Source organism: Oculina patagonica, chromosome 2 (genome assembly GCF_052425735.1).
Source record: "Oculina patagonica isolate OP01 chromosome 2, crgOcupat, whole genome shotgun sequence".
Lineage (NCBI taxonomy): Eukaryota > Metazoa > Cnidaria > Anthozoa > Scleractinia > Oculinidae > Oculina > Oculina patagonica.
Genome location: NC_135759.1, coordinates 41,743,776 through 41,761,604, shown reverse-complemented (window position 1 = coordinate 41,761,604; position 17,829 = coordinate 41,743,776). Strand labels below are relative to the sequence as shown.

Here is a 17,829-nt window from a genome sequence, read left to right as displayed (position 1 = left end):
CACCAAGGCAAGAGTCAGAAACACACACTAGCGTCCGTCAACAAACACGCTTACTCTACCTACAATAGCATCTATGGCCGCCTTGGAACACAGCATGTCTGCATCGATCAGTCACTTGAGAAGTCTATTGTTGATGGTAAAATTTCAGTGTAGAGTATTTTTGAGGTGAAAATCATTTGGCAAAAGCGATTCGAAGAGAGTTAACAAAATACATTCGACTCCTTAGTTTACCAAAAGAATGCAGATCCTACAAATTCCCCAAAACGTACTTCAGACAATCTTAGACAAACCTAGTTGAGACAAACGCGTTTCACACATTTTTCTCGAATGTCTTGACTTTCCGCAAGCGGGTTAAAAAATATGTTATCCTCCTCTCCCCCTACTCAATGTCATTTTATGGTGTTTGCAATTCACACAGCTTTGTCCTACTCCCCCATTTTCCATTGAAATGGGGGAGGGGGAGGGGTTTGGCAAACATGATGACCTGTGGTACTTAAATTAGTGGAATTTGCACAATTTACTTCAGTCTAATGTGCTTCATTCATTCCTATTTCGTCATAATCATCACTGACTTACTCATACATTTTGCTGTTCAAGTTTTTTTGTTTTGTTTTTTTACACCATTTTGAACCTCTACAAAATAGTACACGCCGATATTGGCTTTAGTTGTAGCATACATGTACATCATGCTGTTTGCTGTGGTATGTCAGAATTCCTGGCCACTGGTCAACAAAATTTTTCAGACAATGCTCCAGAACAGTGCAAGGTAAAGTTATTTAAAAATTTGTGAAATATTGAATATGTCTGTCACCATAAGCAAGGATACTTGACACAGTCATGAAGATGCCTTACTTCAAGTAAATAGCAGAGTTGTCCATATTAGATCGGGGATTAGATATAGCTGTTGGGGCCCGCACCAGAAGAGAGAGCCTCAGATGAGACTCAGGGCGAATTTAAAAAGCAGAAAAGAGGATTTAGGAGCAGCATAAGAAGAATAGAGTTGCTTGAGGGCAGGCAAACAAAGGGATGAGGAACAGCGGGGACAGAAGGAGGACACTACTTGATACAACGCTGGTGCATTCAATGAACTTACTGTTCACAACAGAAACCGCCAGGAAAAGAGACAAAGAATTAAAAGTTGGGAATTTTAGCTGTAAAATGATCTCAGTTGATCAGATACTGCAATGAAGCTACTTTTAGTGGTAGTTTCCTTTATGAATAGCTCCATCACTGCTTCTGCTTTGCAAATGTTTAGCTACATATTTCTCAAAATGGCTTGTTTGCGAAAGGTTTTAGGTGCCCGCTTATATTCTATTCCTTTGTATTTATCCTTTGGCCAAAAAAGTTTTCAAACGAATGAAGAATGATGTTGATTTCAAAGGTGTAGAAATCTTCGTAATTTTGGCGTTCATGCAAAAGATTCACAAAATCCCACCAAAACGGAAAAGAAACCCTGGAGCAGTATGTATGAAGTATTGGACGATTTGAAGCAATACCGATTATTTCGACCTAAACTTGTGGCCTTATTTTTGCGATTTTCGTCGATTTTTTCCGACATTCACACTTGACATCCTGACAAATTTCCCTGGGAAAAAACCGTTTTTGAAAGGTTTTACGAATACGTGGATCGATGATATCCTACAGAGGGGCCTGAAAGGGACGGAGAACTGGGATTTGGGCACATTTTCACTAGGAAAATGTAATTTGGGTCACTGGGACTGGGAATCACAAACAAATTAACAGTAGAACTGGGACTAGGATTTAGAGAATCGGGAAAACAATATGCTGGGAAATGCCGGATTTGGACAAAATTTGGGCTAAGAAGTGAGATTTTAACCCTCTCCCTCTCCAGGACCCTCCATACCACGCATAGCAAAAGGTAAACCCAGACTGATGACAAATATAAAAACACAATTGTCTTTTGGAGCAGCCGCAGATCATTTATTAACTTTAACTATTACAGAAATCATCTCCTTCACCGCTTCCCTTAATTTCAAGTTACATCGAATGTAACTAGCTGCGATCGACTTCCTTCATGCTTTGTTCCTCCGGATAGTTTCCTTGGTATGGTCGCCACCAGCCGCAGTTTCTGTTGAAAGTAAACACAAAAGTGGAATTTTCTTTGAAAGTACTTGTCTGATATTTGCAGGTCGGGGTGGGGGGGGGGGGGGGGGGGGGAGTTGTAGGTGAGGTATGGTAAGGTAATCAACTTACCTAAATGCACTGGTATTCGACCTTCAGGTATTTGTATGTTCCCCGACATGGATCACCAAACACTGAGTTGCTTGCAAACAGCGAACATCTGGTTTTGTTGGTGCATCTGGCCTTCGCAATCGTGAGGGAATTCCCAGCATGACAATTGGTGGTGCGAATACTCGAATGTGGGCACGTACTGCGGTCATGTCTGCCATAAGACGCTGTCAGCACGTTGACTTTTTTTCCACCCGGGCAGCTTAAAGTGGCTCTGCGGTGCTCACAAATGACAATGGACTTTGCCTCAATGCACTGGAACTTTACCTCCAGATATTTGTATGTTCCCCAACATGGATCACCAAACACTGAGTTGCTTGAATCTAACTCGCAGCTGGGCTTGTTGTCGCATCTGCTCTTCACAACAGAGAGGGAACTTCTGGCATGACAATTGGTGGCGCGAATACTCGAATGTGGGCACGTACTACGGTCGTGTCTGCCATAGGACGCTCCTACGACATTGATGTTTCCTCCGATCAAGCAGCGAATACTTGCTTTGCGACCCTCACAAACGGTCACGGACATTAGGTCCTCTGCAGCGAAGAAACACATTGCAAAATTTACTAATTAAGTGAAAAAAAGTTTTTTACGTCCGTTTTAAGCCAGTGAAAAAATTTTAGTCACTTTTCAAAGCTGTTCTTGCATGTAACGTGGCGTACATCAAAATTAAAAACAAAAAAAAGTTTTTGACATTTTTAGCGTAACATGTCTTGCAGTTTTGTTATGAAATGAAAATTGTTTTCGGAATTGTAATGGCGTTTTTCTTAATTTATCTGGTCAACTAAATGACTTCCTTTGAAATGAATGAATAGGGAAGAACCGCACTTTCAGCGGCGGAGTTTGTCAGCCTCCTGTAACACGAATTTATACCCACGCTCGGATTCGTCAGAGATTTTATCAACTTTTTGTGCAAATTTTATTGCGCCCAAACAGCACCGCGTCCAAAAGTAACAAACAAAGTTAAGAAAGGGTTAATACAACACACCTTTACAAGCCGTGGCGAGTTTGGTTTCCTCCATGAAAGCAAACAGCACAAGGAACGTGAAAAACAAAGTCTTCATTCGAGCGGCCATGTCTGAAAACTATTAAAAACAACAATTGCAAAACAGACGTAAGAATTTGTTTTGCCAGCATTCAAAGGTTTTAATATACCAATCGTGTTTCTTTAAACTTATGAAAATTAAGATTAAAACAATTATTAATCTTAAACATATTCAGAAAGCTGCATACCGTGTTTTGATGTGCTGACGGTAGAAGTCTAATTGCGGTCTTACTAGTCGCCGATTTAATTTGAATTTTGACAAAAAAAAAATTGTAGGATAAATACAGCCGTAAACTTAATGCGTGTTTGATTATCTATTAAGTGTTAACTGTAAATTGAGTGAAACTTTTACACCTCGCAAATTTAAAAAATATATTTAGTTGAAAAGTTAACTTAGCAAAAAGTAAATTTAGCGTAGATAGCTACGTCAGGAACAAAAGTCAATTGTCATTTCGACAAAGCGTCGTTTCAATAAAACATATTTCCCAGCGAAGTAAAATTTTGCAGCAAACAAACTACTTGAAACCAAGTTAGCAATAGTGCAACTTTACCTGAAGAGTATTTGTCCTGCCTGAACTTCTCAGCAGCTCAAGAGACTGATCAGCTAATATTCCTCACTGTTTTACAAACTGGTGAAAACGCGAATGTGACTCATCTTTATAGTACAAAAAAGGTGTCGTTTACGTCACTGAGTTCGGTTCATTTTTCATGTTTCCCGAGTGTTGGACAATCTTTTGTGCAATATTGACAGATCGACAGAAATGATGACGGTTTCAACATGAAAATAGTTTTGAAAAGAAGAGGAAGTCTTTCAGAAACTTTTTTTGTTGACACAATATATCTTTGTGTCTAATTTGCGTAGTGATTTCTCTTAGCACAACCCTGTTTATCTTCTTATTTTATTACTATTCTTGTCCAACTGTATCATCTGGAAGAAATGAGCCATTCCATTCGAAAATCGCTTTGTTGGGTGCAATTGAGACAAGGACGGTGGATATAGTTTTCTTCCGTTTGATTAACGGCTCGCCAAAATACTGCAAGACTCGTAAAAATATACAGCGATACTATATACTAAATCGCCTAACGAGACATTAAAATATTAAAAAAAAAAAACAGAAAAAATTGAAAGAGTAGTTTTCATATTTGCTTGGAAAAGATTTGAATTATAAAAGTTTTGAAGTTTGCGGATAGCAGCTATTTATTTGGTACTTTGAAGTGATCTTGAATTTTGCGAGTTTTGAGAAAGAACATTTTGTCAGGAATTTTGAGAGGTTTAAGGAAGTTATGCATTGAGGAAGTTAGAAACTCAAGATTTGAACAACATTTGAAAAAGCATGAATATAAATGATATTTCAATCAGGCCCAGCCAGGGGGGGTAGTGGGATACCAATATACCCCATTTTCCCCCCCTTTGGATACCAATATACCTGAAAACTGCAAAAGTGTTGATACCAAATACCTAAAATTATTACCTAAAAGCCATGTCCGATAACAAAGGCTGGTGTAACTAGGGATGGACCATTATTTATTTGGAGGGGAGGGATCTAAATTCTTTTCAAGAGAAACATTTTTTTTTAATGTGTCGTTGTCTGGGTAGTCTTCCCTCAGACAATTTTTCTTTGGTGTCCAGATAGTGGCCTTGGTAATTTATGTATAGAACTTAAAACAAAACATGTCCTTTTCCTCTTTTTTTATTTTTTTTTTTCAGTGAACAGGACCTGCATGAATTACTTTAGTTGAACTTTTTATCTAGTACGTGTTTCGTGTGACCAGCGCACACCTCATTTGATCAGGGAGTTTTACAGTTATACAAAAAAGTAATTCAGGGGTTTCAATGACATTTTTTATAAGCCGCTTCCGATTGGATAAGGCTCCTTTGGCTAGGGGGATTTGGGGGCATTCTCCCCCAGAGAATTTTGAAATCTAGAAGATCGGAAATGCAATTTCCAGCATTCTGGGCATCAAATTGAGAGTGCTGTTGATATAAATGACTGACTATCTATTGTCATCAAAATAACTGTTTTCTCCTCCTCATGTCTGCAACAATTTAATTGAGCCTTTTTGCTCTTGCAAACAACTTTTTTCAGGATTTTTGTTTACCTCCCCACCTTCAAAAAATAATGGTCCGTCCCTAATTAACAACTTTGACAAAGTCAAAACCACCATTCATGACCACTCGCAGAATGCGCTTATATGCGGATTTAGTGACGCAAGAACTGCAGATCTTTCATGATTTTTTTAAAAGTGACACAAGCGCTGAGGATAAGACACTTTAAAACTGAAGAAAAAACACCAACATTATGCTTATATACAGAATTCCAAACATTCAGGAAAAAAATACTTAATACCGGTATTTCGGCAAAAAGATACCGAATACCTTGGTTAACACACCGAAGATACCGTATACCCAAAACCCCTGGCCGGGCCTGTTCAATATTTTTATAGATTCTATTTTAGATTTTCACTTCCCGTGAAAGTCTGCTAACTATGTAAACTAGCGTGTCGACTGTTTACTGACTGACAAAAAAGGAAATCGAAAAAGCAATCTAAAACAACAAGGAACCGACCAAAGCGTTTCGACTAATTTAAAAATTAATATAAAGAAAATCCAAGCAATACTTTTTAAAATCTTCTGTAATTGTCAAACTCTCGCTATAAAAATGTTGCCACAAATTGTAACCTTTGTTTAAGATGGTCATTAGATATGCGTCGCCAGTGAAAGTGGTAGCTATATTAAAGGTAAACATCGCACACAAAGTCGCGAAAATTATTTCTGTGTTAAAGCTGTAAATCGTATAACTCTGAAAACTTTCCTTTTTTATAAACTAAATTTTGCTTCGGAACGCGTAGCTGAGTTCAGTTCAGGCGGTAAAGAAAAGACTAAAAGTGTTTAAAAAGTGCGCGACAAAATGACACGTCAGCGAACCCGTCGTCTTTACATGTTCGGAATATTTAATCACGGCTTTTGAACAATACCGGATGAAAAATGGTAGCATTTTGGCAGAGCATGGAAAATGGAATAATATTTTTATCCTAGCAGTTGAGCATTTGATAATTAAACAAAGTTCTCTAATTAAAAAAATGAAACACCAGACAAAACACCTATGATAAAATTGTTGAAGGCTCAATTTGTCTCAAAGATAGCAACTATAGATAACGTAGTCTCCATCGTCTACATTCCTTATTCCTAAAGGAAGTTAAACAGAGCTTTGTTATCCTTTTCGCAGCTTTGAATAGCCTTGCAACTCAAACACGTTAGCCAGCGCTTGCCAGCAAATAAACATACTCTGAGTCGAACTAAATCGTGAAAGAACAGCATATTGAGGTGGTAAAATGCCTGATAAAATTCAGCGATTTCGTGCACAAATCCCCCTAACAATTTAATTCTAAGCAGTTGACCAAGGTTAGACCGAATGGTGTTCTCAGGCTTGCTAAACAATATAAACCTATAAAATAATACTCAAATTGACTCGCGCACTGGTGATATTTATATAGAAATTCAAGTGCAACTAAACTCACCTGGTTCAACGTTCATTGTAGTATTTACTACTTGTGACTTCCATACTTCAAAACACTTGCTAAAAGAGGTTAACATCGGCTAAGATGGACGCCACTGTCTCAAAAGATGATTTTGCGCTATCCTTTTTAGATTTTTAGGCTGGAAGAGTTGTAAGAAGCCGTTCGAAGGAACAGATGCAAACACTATGAATGCAACTCTTTCAAAACTAACTGTTGGCCCACAAACTGATTTCTGAAAAGTTCGACTTCGTAGACTTTTGTTTTACCAGAGAAAAATGAAGAGACGCCAAGGGAAATCCAAATATCCACTATCTAACATTTTCATCAAGAATTTCTGGAATTATAAAAGCATTTTCGTTTGGGCAGAGAAGAAATTGTGTACGTTTGATTACTTTATAATTTGGACTCAATGATGACGTTCATGTAAAATAATATTCATTTATTCATTAACAGCGAGAGTACTAATTTGTTCACAGGCTATTTCTGTACATATAATTCCTTAAATAATCATTTTACTAACCTCTTTCTGCGATAAATTTTCTCGAACTTTGCGCGGTAACATCAACAGAGGGATTTCACAACGTAACAGTTTTTACGAACAATGTTACCACCAATTACAATTTCTTGGTTGTAACATCGCTCTACGAAGGAAACAGAGGAAATGTACTCGATGTACATTTTGTGCTTCGGGTATTCCTGACAAAAAAGTAGAATACAACAATCGAGTAAGTCATCGCGAGTAAAACGTACCGGAAACGTACCTAATATACAGGAGTAATTTAACTGATCAATAAATCTGATCATGCGAGAGATTACATACATGGCTATAAGCGCACACTTCGAGGATATATTTTTCATTCGCTCAATATTCATCCCAATGTGCTAAAAGTTTGCAACGGAACTAATTTTGTCTTGCTCTTATCCATTTGGAAATACCTCTCTAGTTGCTTGAAGATTGTCAAATAACAAACTGAACTATTTGTTTACCGCTCGCTCCACCGTCCAATCAACCAGGCTTCCCGCGTCCACAAAATTTCCAAACCAATTTCCCTGCAAGCTTGTGCGCTTGCGTATTACACGTGTCCGCCATCATGGATTTCTCGTCTTGGTTTGAAGATGTGCGGCGGATGAATAAAAGACAGGTAAAATACTGCCTAAAATACGATTTTAGTAGATTGAACGTGTAGAGAAATGCTTCTAGTGCTAACAGGTCGATTTTCAATCCACAGTTGTTCTATCAAGGCTTAAACTTCGCCATGATAGTTTCATCTGCTCTTATGATCTGGAAAGGTTTGATGGTGGTCACGGGAAGCGAAAGTCCCATAGTTGTAGTTTTGAGGTAAAAATTAAAGCAGTCCTATTTATTTACAGTTCAATTGCACTAACAAATTGCCTTTTATCGATAGCTTTTAGTGCATGTGCTGATGTTTTTGTTTATTTTTCAGTGGGAGCATGGAACCCGCTTTTCAGCGAGGCGACCTTTTGTTTCTAACCAATAAAGAAGACCCGATTCGTGTTGGTGAAATTGTTGTGTTTAAAGTCGAGGGACGAGAAATCCCGATTGTTCACAGAGTTTTAAAGATTCACGAAAAGTAAGTGTTCATTTGTTTTGTAATTTTTCAGTGAGATGTGTAAATTCTATTATTAAACAACCATAGCGCATATAGCTTCATATTGTTGTTCAGCTTACTAGTGTTGTCCTTTCACATTTCATCTCGTGGATTCATAGATTCATCTGTATTTAAATTAAATTTCATGTAATTACTTTAACTAAAAGTGTTAAAGCATGCATACGTTGCTGGAAATTAAAGAAAGAACAGGATTATGATATTAAAAATATTTAGATTAATCAAGTAACACTGGGAAGGCTTTTTCAAGAAGATTGCTCACTTACATGTAACAATAAAGAAAGAATTTATATCATTTTTAGTTCAAAATATGTCATTCCAAGCAATAACTGTTGAAAAATCGTGATGGATGCCTCGGATAATAAAGGATTGAAGAGCGAAATGATCAACAACTCAACAAATTGAGATCAATTGATGTTTTGTAGGCTACGAAACCTCGGGCGAGGTGCACAATGCATGCCGGTCAACAGAGTGTCTTTAATAATTGATGCTTTAGTGATCTTTCAGCACTTCCGTATACAGTACAGTGCGAATTAAACCTCAGTAAAAACTGAAACATGATTATATACACTCTTGTAATAATACAGTACTGTGGATGTATGTTTGACTCATTATTTAATTGGTAAATGACTGTCAATATTAATATGTGATCTGTTCTTTGCACTAAATAAAAACTAGTTGGTGTAGTGTTGTACAAAAAGAAGAGCTAATGGGATATTTCAATGGGCATCTGTTGCGAGTTGCAAGAACCCGTTATCGTTATCGTAAACGTTCTTCGAAAAAATGTAACTGTTGTAAACACCAATGTATAAGTAATCTAAGCACCATATTGTAAGCAGAGCATTGTTAAGTAGAGTAATGTAAGTAGCGCCCTTGTGTAAGCATTATAATGTAAGTGATGTAGTTAAGTAATGTAAGTAATGGTTGTAAGTAGTGCTTCTTACCGTAATGTAATGTAATGTTATGTAATGTAACTTGTTTGTGTCTGAACCCGAATTGGAGTTATCGGGGTAAATTTGACCCAAATTTTGATAGAGTGAAACAAAATTTAGTTCGAGTTAGTAGGGATTTTGAGTTATCCTAGTGCAAATTAACCAAGTAAAAATGACTGAAAAGTGGAGTTGGAGTTATCCGAGTTCGAGTTATCAGGGTTCTACTGTATAGTCATTAAATGAAAAGTGGTAATTTTGCATCATCGACTTAAAATGAATTTTTGTTGTGCTGCAGAGAGGATGGATCCATAAAATTTTTAACAAAAGGTGACAACAACTCTGTAGATGATCGTGGTCTATATGCACCTGGACAACTGTGGCTAGAAAGGAAAGATGTAGTTGGACGAGCTAGAGGGTAAGATTTATTCATTGATATAATAATAATAATAATAATAATAATAATAATAAAAGCTTTTATTTATACACGATAAATGTTTTGCAGCATAGCTGATGTGGTCGTGTTTACAATTACTATTGAATCTAACTAAACCCTTAAATAACAAGTAAAGACTACAAACTAAGCATTCCAAACAAACAAAAATACACAACCTCTAAATCCCTAATACTTTCAAAGCACCCTTGAAACTTGCCAACGATTCTTTAAGGCGGGCCTATAAGCATATATAAGCACATGGATGGAAATTGTCACTTGTTGGCTTACTCAGGAAAGTCCCAAACCTTTGAGTCAAGTAAAGTGGAATGTTGCTCTATGGACACCCGCTTTTTACAGACAGTTTTGTTTGTCCTGGCATAAAGCTCTTATTTTCTCTCATGTTAGTTGATTAATATTGTACCCTGTTAGAAAATGGCCCTTTTCTTCAGTTTGAGATGATTTTAATAAATTCACGGACTATTTTAAGGAGGTTCGATGTAGTTTTTTTTAGCCCTAGGGTGGTTGTTTTGAAAATGAAAATGATCAAAGAAGTCAGTCTTTGCTTTTTGCCAAAAAACACCATAATGATCAAATATGACCAAAGTTTAATTTTTTACTGGTCGCTTAGTCACAAAGGTTACCATAGCAACAATTGTTGTTTTCTTTTGTTTTCAAACAAGCTTGATTTTCTCCAAATTCAGATTGACTCTTGGAATTCATTTTTTGATATAGTAGATTGACTTACTTTTGACGGAATTTTAGAAAAATCTGTATAAGCATTTTCAAGTAGATCAAGAATGAATTTTCAGAAAAATCCTGTTTCAATGTGAAATAGACCCTTTAATAGTTTTTCATAGTATTTGAGTGCAGTTTTTCAAAATGAAATATAAATACTTAAACCATCAAAGACCATTAACTAAAAGTGAGCAGAGAGTTTTTGCTTTACAGTCAACTCTCTCTAAAACGGACACTGTCGGGACTGGACCCAACTGTCCATCTTAGAGAGGTGTCCGTCTTACAGGGAGTTTTGTTACAGTAAAATGACTGAAAAATGGCAGGGACGGGACCAACACCAGGTGTCCTTCTTAAAGAGGTGTCCATCTTATAGAGGTGTCCATTAAGGAGAGAGTTGACTGTAATTTGTTAAAATATATTGACTGCCGATTGTAGGAAACTACAAGAAGTCACAAAATAATTCATTCTTGATTTACTCTAAAACGAGCCGCCCGCCTCAGATTACAGATTTTGTCTAAAATTAATTTTTGTCTTCAGGTAGTCAATCCACTTTACTTTAACATATTAATTTTAACATACTAAAAAATGAATACCAAGAGTCATCTAGATTTCGAGAAAATCAAGCTAGTTTGAAAACAAAAGAAAATGACAATGGTTGCTATGGTAACTTTTGTGATGAATTGACCAGTAAAAAATGAAAGTTTGGTCATATTTGATTATTAAAATGTGTATTTTGGCAAAAATTGAAGATTGGCTTCCTAGATAATTTTCATTTTCAAAATGACCACCCTAGGGCTAAAAAAACTACATCAAGCACTCCTTAAATGATGACATTGCCATGTCAGTTTGAAACAACTGAAGATTACCATGTTTTTGCGAGACATTTAAATGAGGTTAAGGTTTCTTTGGTTTGATTTCAAGTTGCTTGAATTAATTTTAGCTAATTAATATTATTTTGTTGCTGTTAAACTCTAAGCTTTAATATTTGTTTTGATAAAGCAGTCATTTCTGTGACATTAATTCTAAGAGCCCTCATGATTATGTGTCACTAAATTCTAATGTAACAAAGCTTAGGAGTGTTGTGTAGCTGTCACGACAGTAAGAAGAATTCAGGCTTCTTTGTAGCCTGAACAGTTAGTCTCAATTGTACCAATTCTCGTTTCTGATTGGTTCCCTGCCCCAGGGGGGTACTCCGGGATCAAAGTGACGGGGATGATCGAATGGAGGCAAAACTCAGGACCCAAAAAATCCCTGTCTCCCGACATTACCCAAAAAATCCCTAGACCAAAAAAACGCCCAAAAAATCCCTAGTCAAATTACCCCTAAATTGCCAAGGCCACGCCAAGGCACTTTAGTTTGATTTTAATACCCAAAAAAATCCCCTATTTAAATCAAGTCACGCAAAAAAATACTCCAAATTTTCCTACCCAAAAAAATCCCGGAATCGAAAATTCGACCCCAAAAAATCCTTCGCACATCCCTGTCACTTGGATCCCGGAGTACCCCCCTGGGCCCTGCATGCTTATATGTTACGCAATTGGAGCATGATCAAGTGGGCATCCAATGACAGGTATCCAATTTAGGCCCTGTCCATACTGACCTGGGTAAATTTGAAAACGCATCTTTTATTCCCTGGTTAGGCCAACTGTCCACCCTGAAATGGCGTTTTTGGTCTTCGAAAACCGTACTTTTAAAAAACACTCTCCAAAGTGGGTAAATTAACCCATTGACTCCCGAAGGTTTTATGCGCTCACCCACCCACAAATTCCCGGCTCTTTTATAGCATTTAACACAGATGTGCGAGTGGAAAAAATAAACCATATGCACAGTAAATTCAGACAAATAATTTGTTTCTGAAGTAAACTTTTAATACAACTAGACATGTTAAAAGACTAATTTATGAATTAAAATGTTTATCAACCTTTAGTTAATAACTTGATCCCAAGCCAAACTTGAAGGCAGCGAAAAAAAATTATTCACTTCCGCGCGTCATTTTAAACACGAAATCTTTGAACAAAACATAAAGCAATCTCAAAAAGCTTTGGTAAAATGTTGACATATGTTATGTAAAACTGTTACTGGCATTAATTTAACAGCAATGAAGTATTATCCTGGTGCAGAAAAGCGGTAATTGGAAGTGATAAAATTATTTGCGAATCATGTCGTTGTAAAATAGAGCAAAACCGCTTGCAAAAGTACAGAATTCCTTCCACAGTCCTTCCTTCCTTCCTTCTGCAGTATTCTCATTTCTGGTGAGCTGTGCGCGCTTCTTTTCATAATCCATAGAAAATCAGTTTATGCATGGACCCATGGATGACGACTGCAAGTCGCGCACGCGTGCAGCTGAAAACCCTTTTGAGCCTCCTTAATACATGTCGCTCATTAATTGCTACGACAAGTAACCCGCGAAATATTTTTAATCAAGTAGCCAGCAGAACTCTGGCAGCGGTTGGCTTGTTATGAAAACCTGTCTTAACAATTGCCTAAAGTTACACAACTGCCAGAATTAAATCATCTGTTTGTTTGTTTTTTTTTTTAACTAAACACACTGACAGGTATAATAGGGGGAAAATGTTTAGTTTGTATTATCATTATGCTAAGCAATCTGTCTTGGTTCAGAGATTACAGTGTATTTGCGCCATTTTAACCAACTGCCTTGTGAATATGGAGGATGGGTACCTGGGATATCCCGAGGGGGCCTCTTCTGTGGTCAGCTGACCCCCCTATATGAAATAAAGTTCCCAAGACTGGCAATCCCTACAAAGCAGCCATGAGATCCCATGCCCAATCACCTGTCACACTGACTAGATCAGTGGAAAGGAAGACAAAGGGGAGGGAGGGGGGGAAGAACTTGCTAAAAAGCAATGAAATATCAGGATGATATGAGGGCCTGACAACACACTGTAATGTGCAGGAGCATAGAAATCTGAGCCTAGTAATAGCAAGGAAACACTGACCACTTAGACAACTGACTACTCACTTATTGTTGGTTAACTTGGTTAATTGCATTTAACTTCATGTTGAAAATAGTTATTTATCACTGGTATTTAACCAGTTACTTTATTCTTTTTTTCACAGTTTTGTCCCTTATGTTGGCATGGTTACAATTCTTATGAATGATTATCCTAAGTTTAAGGTGAGTAGATTTAAATTAATGTATCTGTTGTAGTTTAAATTTATTTTTTGTTTATTTTTATTTTTTGTCAAACCAGTTTGATTTTTATTTTGGTCCTTTGTGAATGTTTTTAATAGCTAGAAACTTAACTCCAACAGAAAAGATTGGAAATTCTTTACTTTCTTTTTTTCATTCTTAAAAATTGAACCACAACATGTAAATTGAGTTACATGTATGGATGCTTGTGCTATTGTAATAGATAACTTGTGATTTTGCAATGAAAAGACAATGAAAATTAAAAATCAAACTGGTCTGAAGTGTAAAACCAAAGATTAATTTAAATCACAACAAAGCACATGATTGAACTTTATCTAATACTTTGTATTGTATTTAAGTCCTAAGAATTTTTTCAGTGTGACTAGAATTTTTTTCATGACCAGAAAATGTATCTCTGAATCTCTAAAAGTCAAACATTTCAAAGTTTTGTAGCTATGTGAAATGTCCAGCACATGGCAAGGTTGGGATTTACATGCTTGGGTTGGATGCTTTGTTACTGGGTGTTTTTGTTTTGATTGGGTAACAACAAAAATCTGGCCAGCTTGTACTGTGACAACCCCCTGATGTACTAACATTTTTTTGCCTATATGAGCAACCACATGTTGCATGCAGCTAAAGGCTGGATGTTAGCTAATTTCACCAGCTGAAAGAGAATAATTATTAAATTAAATCTATGACCTGCTGAAAATGTGGAGTCATTTTGAAGATTCGCAGCCATAAAGGCAGCTTGGCTTGTTAACAATCCTGCTTGCATGCAGCATGCATGGCAGGCCTCAAAAGGGGAACGCAGGCCAGCTTACATGTTTTTTTTTTTGTCAGCTACATCCCTAAATATACTTTGTAAACAATTCAAACATCTTTTTATCCAACACCATCTTGAAATCAATAGCCTAGTAACCCTAGATTAGTTCTGTCAATTATTTTAATACCTGCTTTCAGTGTATAGTGGCTACCGGTATTTTTTGGCATCCATCTTTCAACAATAACACTTTTCTCATAATATTTACAATGTTTTTTCACATTCCACAATAAGCATAGCTATTCAAGGTGGGAGGTGAAAAAAAAAAAATGACATCTTTTGACATTGTTTTTCAATATGCTGTTTGAAATGAACCAATCAAAACCAATGCATACTGGTGTTTGTTTCATGAAACAAGCCCACAAGCCGATCATGCTAGTGGGCAGTGATCAGTGGTTTTTGATCTGTCTTGTTTGTTTAGTTCCTGTTCTTACTTCTATATTACAAGTACGATATTATGCTCCAAGCTCAATAGGGAAATAGTTAATATACTCGAGTGCATTGTTGAGCTATAATCATGCCAGAATTTTTAAAAATAATAAAGAAGTGAATAGAGAATCACAAGGCACAGCTGATAGCTTCTCGCACTTCTCAAGTGTTCATTAATATTCCCAAGTGCTTATATAACTCAGCAAATATGCACGAGAAGCAATTTTTCTTTTTCCTTTACAAAATGTTCAAGAAATTGCATGTACCGGTACTCAAACTCTTGACATAGGCTCTATACCTTATGGAAAAAGAACTCAAACCATATGCTCAAACTGGCTAATATTGTAGTGCACACAATTTTTTGCACATTTTATTATGCTTATAATTTAAGACCTCTGGGATTTTGTTAATTTTCTTAATTTATTCTGATTTTCTTCTCTCTTTTTTTCAGTATGCCATTCTTGCTGCATTGGGACTGTTTGTTCTTATACACAGAGAATAACAGAGGACATCATTAGTTGCATGTGATAACTGTTTCTTCCGACACCCAAAGACCAGAAGACAAGGACATATCTGCTTTTAACTAGTTAAAATATTAAATTACAGCATTGTCAGTCAGTTTAAAAAAGTCTTATTAAGTTAACAGTGTCAATTTTTTTTTTCTGTGTCACATTGTTTCTCTTACATGATGCAGTCGCCAAAACACACGCAAGTATTTGTATTAAAAATACTTTGCTATCCAGAGATGGAGATTGTTCAATCCAAAGTGAAACCCCCTGAGTTACTTTGAATGCTGCTATAAAAGAACTTAAGTGAGGAACTGAAAATATGTTTGAACATGATCTTAGATATTGTTTTCAAGTAGTAAAGTAAAAGTTGAATAAACAAACACACAAGAATATGTGAATGCAAAGTTTTTTTTTTATGTAAAATTTGTCAAATTAATAGTCTTTTCCTATAATCAAAACCATTTTTATTGCCTTCTGTTGAAATCAGGCCTTAGGTGGTAAAATTATTATTCATCATTCCTTCTCAAAAAGCTTCCTTTTGCCACTATTTCAAAAAGTCTGCATTCCAGCCTGGTGGCCAATCAGGCTGGACCTTATCACGGTCTCTGTTGCATTAAGTGACTAAGAGTATTTCTACTCCCCCTTGATGGGATACTAGTCCATTACAGGGTTACCCCCAGCATTAAATTTGCTAGTTCCCATTTCTACACGTAAGTGGAGAGAGGCACTGCGAGAGTGACCCTGGCCATGGTTGGATCCTGCATCCAGGGTGCTTACCATAAGGCCACTGTGCTTTCCCACTATTTTTCTGTCTGTCAACTGGCATCAGGGAAATTGAAACCATTTTGGGGTAGCTGAGAAGTAAAGAGGCTCATGACTGGGTCATGTATGCCAACGCCGAAGCAGTGAAGAATGAAACAGCGAAAAAAGCAATCTGGGGGGGGGGGGGGTCAGATATGACAAATGGTAGGGAAAATCACATAATCAACTCTGAAATAGGGGTAAGTGTTTAAAGAGGTGGGTCTAAACCCGCACCAAAAATTTCAGAGATCCACACCCTCTGCCTCCCACTCTAAGACCAGCATCTAACTTTACCTCTAGACATAGGTGCAAAGCATCGAGACTAAAAATGTTTTCCTCAACAAATATTGCTTTTTTACCTTAGTCTCAAGCATTAAAGTAGCCTGAATTTCAGACCTCTGAAATCCAGGCTAGCATTAAAAGGACTTCTCGATCAATCAAGTTCAAGAACTTTTAAAGATCTGGCAATTTCTCACGGACATTGATTTAATAGATTATTAAATTTATTTTCATTAATTGGACAAAATTATGTACCAAAATTATTTACATCTTATTGCAAACTTCTGTGTTACTGTTTCAGATATCAAAAGAAATCATTTCTAACAACACTAAAAATCGAAAACAAACTTCGAAGTTCCACAAGACAATTTTTACAAAATAGCTACACGTGAGATTATACCTATAGTTTACATGGTTCTTGTGAACTTTGAAATTCATTTTCTCGGGCTCAGATAAGAAATTGTGATAACGCAGTAGGATTTAAATTTATATTCTGGTACTCGATTTTTGTCCAACTAAAATTAATATTACTCGATTTCCTAATGGATTCCGTCTTCAGTTTTCTTTTTCCGCCATCCACATTTCTGACACCGCATTAAACTGATTTTCCATCATTGCTCGTTATTTAAATACGGTATTTGGGTTTGAGTGTTTTGTGTGACCTCTGCCTAGACAAATTTTGTGTAATCTGAGAAAAATGAGTCCTGGAAGATTGTTACTAACTAAATTGCTCTTCAAAAGTCTTTGAAAAACGGTGCGAAGTCTGTATGAACCATAGATAGAAATGTGATATCAGAAAAATAAGTAGGAATTTCACCAATTGGCTGAGAAATGACCGCAAATTTTATTTTCTCAACACTGCTAATTGAAAATTTCTTCTTTTGTTTCTTGTTGCACAGCTCAAGTTTGATTCTCTCTCCTCCGCAGAGGCTCCTAAGGGAAATTTATAAAGAGGGCCTTTATAAAGTAGTCAAACTGACCAATCACAGCGCGCGCAATTACTCGGACATTTTATAAACCGGGAGAGATCTTCAGCTTCAACTTTCCTCTTTCCCAATCTCCCCCGCGCTTTATTATTCGACGGCGTGAAGTCTCTTTGGAGGAGAGAGAGAGTTTGAATGATAAGTAACAGAAAAGGTTAAAAGAAAACCTCCGGAACCAAAGTAGCCCAAATTCCTCAACCCGAGAGAGGGAACGAGATCAAATAGAAGAGAAAAGGACTGAGAATAAAACGGGAATCCCATTTGGGTTGCCATCCAAATATGGCATTCCACACCATATTAGGAAGCAAGGTTCTTGTG

At 36.7% G+C, this 17,829-nt stretch overlaps 2 protein-coding genes across 5 annotated transcripts; one reads left to right on the top strand and one right to left on the bottom strand.

The window, feature by feature from the left end:
- Positions 1 to 1,903: 1,903 nt before the first annotated feature.
- LOC144641593 (L-rhamnose-binding lectin CSL3-like) lies at positions 1,904 to 7,196 on the bottom strand. 4 transcript variants are annotated; one of them, XM_078500635.1, is made up of 5 exons: positions 6,812 to 7,196; positions 3,844 to 3,921; positions 3,236 to 3,332; positions 2,215 to 2,783; positions 1,904 to 2,089 (listed from the first exon to the last, which is right to left on the bottom strand). In XM_078500635.1, the coding sequence occupies exons 3-4, from the start codon at positions 3,321 to 3,323 to the stop codon at positions 2,215 to 2,217; spliced, it is 657 nt and encodes a 218-aa protein (XP_078356761.1). In that variant the 5' UTR covers positions 3,324 to 3,332; positions 3,844 to 3,921; positions 6,812 to 7,196; the 3' UTR covers positions 1,904 to 2,089. The 4 variants fall into 4 exon arrangements, with proteins under 4 accessions (XP_078356761.1, XP_078356762.1, XP_078356760.1 ...); XM_078500636.1 differs by lacking the exon at positions 3,844 to 3,921; XM_078500634.1 differs by lacking the exon at positions 6,812 to 7,196 and having other exon boundaries at positions 3,844 to 5,684.
- A 639-nt stretch (positions 7,197 to 7,835) lies between these two features.
- Positions 7,836 to 15,842, top strand: LOC144641606 (signal peptidase complex catalytic subunit SEC11A-like). Its single transcript, XM_078500653.1, has 6 exons — positions 7,836 to 7,953; positions 8,041 to 8,150; positions 8,257 to 8,403; positions 9,667 to 9,786; positions 13,618 to 13,675; positions 15,391 to 15,842. The coding sequence occupies exons 1-6, from the start codon at positions 7,903 to 7,905 to the stop codon at positions 15,439 to 15,441; spliced, it is 537 nt and encodes a 178-aa protein (XP_078356779.1). The 5' UTR covers positions 7,836 to 7,902; the 3' UTR covers positions 15,442 to 15,842.
- Positions 15,843 to 17,829: the final 1,987 nt, after the last annotated feature.